This window comes from Alternaria arborescens (assembly GCF_004154835.1).
Source record: "Alternaria arborescens strain FERA 675 chromosome Unknown contig_99, whole genome shotgun sequence".
NCBI lineage: Eukaryota > Fungi > Ascomycota > Dothideomycetes > Pleosporales > Pleosporaceae > Alternaria > Alternaria arborescens.
The window spans coordinates 657-8,018 of NW_021167954.1; the positions used below are offsets into that span (position 1 = coordinate 657).

Genomic DNA, 7,362 nt, shown 5'->3' on the forward strand with positions numbered 1-7,362 from the left:
GATAAACTCTTAGAGCAACCGCGGGATTTAAGTGTTGTATATCTCCAGTTGCTATATACTGTCAATTGTTTGTGCCCAATGATTCTATTTCTCGTCCGATCAACCACGCACGATGTGGTCTACTGATCAGATCACTATAGGATCTCGGCTCTTCGGAATTGCTTATGCCGATGGTACAGGGAGAATCGTGTTGGACTAATGTGACCCATCGGCCGTTGACTTCGCCGATAAAATGCTGACATTGTACAATTGCGTACAAAGTTGTACAAAATTTGTACAAGCTAGTACGAAGGTCGGTTTGAGAGCACTTCCTCGATCCTTACTAGTGTACTCCATGGGCGAGTCACTCATCGAGTGATCCACCGAAACGTACCACTGATCCTACTGGAACCATTCTTGTTTTCAGGCTCCGTGCATGCGAGCATCATACATAGCGTCGACAGAGTTGTGAACAATCAAGCCAATCAAGCTTTCCGGCCAATACGGCTTGACCGATTGGCTTGGCAGATTAGAATCCACAAGCTTGATTGGCTTGGTTAACAATATTGATAGGATCGAATGGCCAAAGCGTACTCTGATCTCGCGTCGACATCTCCTAGATAACAGCAGTTAATGTTTGCCACAAAGGGTTGCTTGCTCTGCTAGGCGATAAGCGGCTTACTAGCGCGTACTAGGTTGTGTTACAAAGTATCATCAACAACGTCCTTGCAGAGGTAGTACACTAGAAGTAAGATGATATTGCTACGAAGTGAGCTGAAGGGGATCGGACTGTTGATCGTACATCAACGATCTGAGAGTTGAGATACAAGCTATCACTCTAGCATTCCGATTGGGGTCACCCGGTGCTGGTTTCCCGACTTCGGTTCCAATCGCATGTCTGAACAGTCAAAGGATCACGGAAGTGGCGCAGGCTAACCCCAGGGCTGCAGCGGTGTAATGCTGATCAGATTCCCCATAAGTACCTTCATGTTCCATCCTACTGGACAAAGTCCTTGATAGCGTCTGCCACGCCTGCAAGATCCTCGAAAACATGCCAATGACCCACATTCTCCAAGACTCGCAGGCTCGCCTTTGCATTCATCTCTGCCTTGAACTTCTCACACAATTGTGGCGGAGAGAGGTAGTCCTCGGTTCCAGTAACAAAGAGAGTTGTTGCTTGTACTGCAGCGAAGTCAAGACCATGTGCATCACCAAGCGCTGTCAAAGCTTTTGCGTAACCTTCAGGATCCTGGCCAAGTAGCAGCATCCTTACCGCTGCCATCGCCAGCGGATTCGACGTCTTAGTCTTCTTTGATGTACTCAAATCTATCCTTTCGTCGATGTCACATGCGATCCCATATTCACGCACCCTATCGGCTAGCTTATACGCATCGATAGTGGAGGCTTCGAGCGGTGTAAGCGGAGGACCGAGCAGGATCAACTTTCCGACCTTTTTCGGATGTGCTAATGCGAACTTTACGGCGACTAAGCATCCTATGGAGTGTGCCACGATAGTGGCGTTAGATGGGATGTCTTCTACTTCGAACAAGCCACTCAGGTCCGCGGCAAAGGAGTCGATGCTGAGTCTGCCGAGTGGCGATGTTGGTGTTAGGCCATGGCCCTCAAGATCAAATACCCATAGCTGATGCGACATGATGATATCCAGTGAATGGATCAGTGGTCTGTAATACTCTGAGCTTCCTCCTAGTCCATGCACAAAAACGACCGGAGGGCCTGAGCGACTTCCCAGATTCTTGTAATAGACGGGCTTGTCATGGACCTTTGCCAATAGTCTAGACTCCACGCTCCCGGTCGGGACTTTTCGATGCATGTGGGTAATATCCGCCACGCGACTCGCGATGGGACTGTTGTCTCCCAAATTCCCAATGCAATTCGTCAAAGTACCTAGACCAGTTACCGACACAGCCATAGTGTCTCCAGGTTTGAGATAGACAGGCGGCTTCATTCCAATCCCAACACCGGCGGGCTTTACCATAGTCAGCTAAGAATCTCAGTCACATCTTTCATGAGGCTCAAACTCACAGTACCCGTAGCAAGGACGTCGCCCGGCATCAGTGTTTGTCCTTCCGACATGGTCTTGATCAAAAACGGAATTGAGAAGATGAGATCTTCCGTCGTTGCGTCTTGTCGCAGCTCGCCGTTGATGTGCGTTTGAATTCGCAGTATTCTTTCCAATTTCGACGCAGGGACAGCGATTGGACCCTATGTATCTTCAGTACTAATCGGCGATACGACATGAGCATTGAATACCATTGGGCAGAACGTATCGGGCGACTTGCCGATGTAAAACTGCTTGTGGTCCCTCTGCCGCTCACGCGCCGTGATGTCGTTCACGATAGTATAGCCCCACACATGGCTCATCGCATCTGCTTCCGAGATACGGCAACCGGCTCTACCAATGACTACACCAATCTCCCCCTCATAGTCAACGGTTTTCGTGAATTCTGGGTGAGGGTAGACATTCTCCCGGTCTGCAATGATCGACGTGTAACGTTTGGTGAAGATCACAGGATGCGAAGGAGTATCTACTTTGTCTGAGCTATCAAAACCAGAGCTGTTGAACTCCTTCGCATGTTCGGCGTAGTTCTTGCCTACGCAAAGGACGTCTCGGTTTGGGAAGGGAGGAAGGATCTTGACCGATGAAGCGGGTAGTGGTTTGCCAGCGGCGACAACGTTGAGCTCACCAACTTCGACGACTTGATAGAGATCGCTCAGTAAAGTTCCAGATATGAAGGCCAAAGGCTGGATAGTTTTGTCATCGAAGTCGTAATGTCCGACGCGGCTCCGCCCAGTACGTGCATCTCGATAGGAGATATAGTTGGTAAGCGAAACGTTCTCGTTGGCTAGATCGGACGCAGCCATATTGACGAGTCGTGTGAGGTGCAGAGGAGTAGGTTGTTGTTAGGTACTGCAGTTGCTACCACAGTAAGGAAGGTGGGGGTTGGAAGGGCGGATATAGCGGAAATAAGAACGCAAGGCGGGGCAGGCTTCCCACATGAGATCGCGAAGATTGCTTGTAACCTCGACACAGATTTTCCTACGCTTATACTACAATGCATAATTGTGCGGTAATTTCTCGCCTCGTCTTCTGTCAGTGCTATATCATGTCTCGTCGAAATTGTCAAAATCTTGGCTGGATTCCTGAATCCAATACCCCAACTGCGTACCAAGTGGATCAAGATCCATGCCACCAAAGTTGGCCCATGGCTGACTTGCTAAAATAGAGGGTTCGTTGGTGATATTTATGCTCCCGTTCCACATCTCATCACGATCATGCCATGACGGTAGCCCTCCTAATGTGTTCGGCAATCCCTCCAGTTCTGCGTCCTTCGCGCTGCTTGATAACGGGCCAGATGAAGAGGAGCTTAGCTGCATCTGGGCTCTGATCTCACTGTGCACTAAAGCCAGCTTGTGCAGCGCCCTGAATATCTCCAGTTGCTTTGTGCATGATGTGTATTCTGGCTTTTCTGCGAGCGACGCTAGAGCATCAACATAAGTCTTCAGACTTTCAAGGTCTGCGAGATTGGCAGTCTCAATGACGCTGCAGAAGATGATGTTGAAAGGCAAGAACGGAAAGAGAATTAGCCCCCCATTGACCCATAGCTCGAACGGAGCAGGATCGTTGTTGTAGCTGGCGAGCAGTGCGATACACTGAGTATGCTCACGGAGGCTTATACGAGCAGCGGCTATGCATCCGGAAGAAACCTTCGTTGATGGCTTGCTGAATGCAACACGGTAAATGGCGACAAGAATCAGGTAATCAGTGGCTCTGGTGGCGTGCTGTGCGAATTCAACTGGCATCAGTTCTCCGATTGTGCCACGTGAGTCTTCATCCCATCGGGCCTGAGTGTTTCAGTCAGCATGAACCAATGAAAATGAGATGGCCCAGTATACCATAGAACATTCTTTCGAAGCGATTAGAGCACGCCATTCTGCAGCAATGGCTTGACCGCGTGTTGTCCGATGCGTTGCAGGGAGCGCAAGTGCGCCCGGACAGAAAAGGTCATCATATGCGCTGCCATGAAGCCTTGACATCTCGACAGCATGTATCAAGCTTTGTCTGCTCGAAGTAAGGTCTTGAAGGGTGGGTTATTGGTCCGGCTTCGGTATCGTAATGTGCCCATCACGTATCGTCGAAGGACGCCCGAGCCTGAGTACTGTGGGTCGCTCGATGCAATAAGTTGACCAGAAGAGACAAAAGCGCCGATGCCGTTCTTCAGAAGCAAATCCAGACGACGAACTGTCTTGATGCAGGCCCAGCGCTTGGCCGAGCATAGCGGCTTTGCTGATGAACGTCCAGCAAGCGTAGATTTTGCCTTTTTGAAGACAATATACAGACTAGGATTTGAAAGTTGTATATTAGTGATATCTTTCAGGGCTCAGAAATTCAAGTGGGGACTACTCGTTTTACCGCTAAGTTCATGGCCAGAACGGCATCGACTGTTGTGGGTAACCAAAAGTTCAATGTCGACAACACTGTCTCGAGGCTATTCTGGCATAATCTTGCTTGGTCTTTGAAATCCTCTCGGGCAACAGGAGATGCCCATGTTCCGCACATGTCAAACATCCAATACAGTCCAGAGAGGGCAATGATGAGTACGACATCGGTAATGGGCCCAGGAGAACAAACTTGAACGATGATGAGGGTAAAATCGCCGAATGACATTGTCTCTCTCAGCCAGGGTACTGTGGTGGTCTCGTGATCTGAAGTGTTCGTGAGCTGATATGTTCACATGTCGAGTAAAGATCATGCAATCCTGCAAATACCTTGAACCATTCTGAGACATGCCATGACATTTTCTATGGTTGGAAGAGGAAGATCTCTTAGAGTCATGCCCGGAGACAATGTTTTTGCAAATGGTGGACCTTCATGGAGGCTGCTATGCCGACTTTGAGACCGTAAAACGTCTTGCAAAGTCTGACGAGATAGTCGAATGTCAGCGGCAGCGGATGACTGGTCTCCAGTATCCTCATGATCTAGGGCTGTCTCGAGTAAGTCGGCCACCTGGATCACATTTAGGAGCAAGGAAATGTCGATGCCCTCATGATCGGGAGTGGATGTTTGGGGTGGTCGTGACGATTTGCTGGTCGCATGTAGATTGGCATTCATGGTACTCAGTTGTGAAAGATCTCGATCTGGCCGCACTTCGAGCCGCTGCACGAGGCGAGCTAAGTCGTCAAGCTTTTTGGTTATATCTTCGATCCTGCTTTCACTGATGAACTTCAGAAGTCAAACCTAATCAACGGCTCGAACCGTACCATCGGGCAGTCACGTACTACAAGCTTGAAACCAAAATCCGCTGTCGCTTCGCTCGATTCTGAAATTCTGGAAATGTGCACTGGAGAGATGCTCGAAGGCATTGGTTGCAGGGGTCTTGGCAATTGCACTTGATCTAGAAGCACATACGTCAATATCCTGCACGAATGGTATTTATCTTTTGTTCAACGAGACTAACTTTGCGTCTACGGCATCTATCACACCAATGACTCCAATTAGCTCAGTACATCTGGAGACTCCTGGGTGTATGCTCAAACCCTGACGTACAGCGACTTTCGAAACAGGACCTTCCAAGCTTTGTGTGGTCTTGTTTTCTTCATCATTGCTAATTTCGTCATGTTCGGGAAGCATCTCCTCATCGCTCATCTCCGCAGATCCTGAGGCTGTTCGTAGAGTCATACTGGCGGCGATAGCGGCGGGCTCCACAAACTCGGGGTTAGTAAGAGGCGCAAATGAGTGGTCACAGACCAGCTACGCGCTGGGATGCAATCAACGCAAAGCCGTGCGTTACGGTGGCTAACCCTTTCTCCAGCAGCGGTTCGGGCGATAGATTTCCGCGGTCCGGACTGCAGAGGTAGAAGAGCAGAGAGAAGACCGCTAATGCTTATGTGACGCTAATGTCACGTGATCAATGACGCGGACGTGCGGGCTGCTCAGGGTCCGCATGCCGCTTGTCTTTCCCTACTCTCGCTCTGCGGCGTGCGGCCTCTTCATGTCCGCTAATCTACCAAGTGCATAACAACACGCGCGCAGTACTCCTGGGTGAACTAACGCGACTGGAGCGCCAATTTAATAATTATTGAAAAGCCCGACAACATGACTACCAGTTCTGAACTCACAAGCAGCCTTTGTACTACAGATTCCACTCGATTTGTTCTCTTAACATATCTAACTCTAATAGATCTTCACGGTCACTACAAAACGCATCACCCTGCTCATTACAATTCCCATGGAGATGTCAGAAAAGCGGAAACAAGACGCGGTCCGAAATCATCTCCCTTCTGACAGGCAACTTTCCCCAACCGAGAAAAAGACACCGTCAGCATTTGCTGCATTTTTTCGGTCATTCACCTACGCCACATCGAGTCATTATGTTTTGTTGGGAATTTCGATCGTAGCCGCAATTACCGCAGGCGTTGCGCAAACCATGGTCAACGTGGTCATGGGTGAGTTCGTGCGATTGCTGGGTAGCGTTGGCACCGAGGGCTTCTCTGATAGCTACATGAGTGCAGTCAGCACAACTGCGTACGTAGAGTACAACTCTTCTTCCAAGATTCAAGTTCGAATGCTGACAGTAGAACCTTCAGTCTTTACTTCGTTTATATCGGCATTGTCAGACTGGCTTCCATCTATCTGTATGGCTCCTTGATGACCTACGTTGCGTATCACCTAGTTCGAGCCATTCAGCACGACTACCTACAAGCAGCTCTTCGCCAAGAGGTCGGTTTCCATGATCAAGGTGTCTCCGGGTCAATTTCCACCCAAGCAACGGAAAACGGCCTCATGATTCAGTCGGGTATCTCAGAAAAGCTCGGTCTAGTTGTGCAGTCCATAACCACCTTCGTTGCAGCCTTCGTCATCGCATTCGTCGCCCAGTGGAAGCTCACCTTGATCTTGGTCTGTATTATTCCAGCATCCATTCTACTCGTTGGTGGAGGCGGTACGTATGATACCATCAACAACCGCGAAGTGTTCAAGGTCTACTCGGACGCTGCAAGCTATGCTGAGAATATCCTAAGCGCTATGCGAAGCGTCAAAGCTTTCAATCTGCAGTCTAGGACGTTAGCAAGGTACAAAAGCTACTTAGATATGGCTTTGAAACTCGGAAATGAGCGTAGCAAGACTTCTGGAATAATATTCGGTGGCCAATACTTCGTTGTCTTCGCAGGCATGGGCTTGGCATTCTGGCAAGGCTTCAGTATGATATCCCGTGGTGAGGCAGATCTCGGAACCGTTTTTACGTACGTACCAGAAAGCCCCGACCTCACGAGACACGGGGCACCATCGCGCCATGGCACGGCCCACAAGGAGCACATCGCCACTCTCACTCCCCCTTCCGCCTGTATCTTCGCTGGCGCGGCTGT

At 49.6% G+C, this 7,362-nt stretch overlaps 3 protein-coding genes across 3 annotated transcripts in view; 1 reads left to right on the forward strand and 2 right to left on the reverse strand.

Moving 5' to 3' along the window:
* Positions 1-976: 976 nt before the first annotated feature.
* Positions 977-2,862, reverse strand: AA0111_g12713 (hypothetical protein; the record flags this gene model as incomplete). Its single annotated transcript, XM_028646727.1, has 3 exons — positions 977-1,966; positions 2,023-2,202; positions 2,251-2,862. The coding sequence occupies 3 exons, from the start codon at positions 2,860-2,862 to the stop codon at positions 977-979; spliced, it is 1,782 nt and encodes a 593-aa protein (XP_028499683.1).
* Positions 2,863-3,102: 240 nt separating this feature from the next.
* Positions 3,103-4,035, reverse strand: AA0111_g12714 (hypothetical protein; the record flags this gene model as incomplete). The annotated part of the gene is made up of 2 exons (XM_028646728.1): positions 3,103-3,843; positions 3,895-4,035. 2 exons carry the CDS (start codon positions 4,033-4,035, stop codon positions 3,103-3,105), a joined length of 882 nt encoding a protein of 293 aa, XP_028499679.1.
* A 2,390-nt stretch (positions 4,036-6,425) lies between these two features.
* AA0111_g12715 (hypothetical protein) overlaps positions 6,426-7,362 on the forward strand; it is a gene marked incomplete at both ends in the record, with an annotated part of 1,531 nt that continues 594 nt past the window's right edge. Inside the window, 2 exons of the mRNA XM_028646729.1 lie at positions 6,426-6,523; positions 6,586-7,239. Of these exons, the coding sequence (XP_028499680.1) occupies positions 6,426-6,523; positions 6,586-7,239 (752 nt within the window). The remainder of the gene's footprint in view (positions 6,524-6,585; positions 7,240-7,362) is intronic.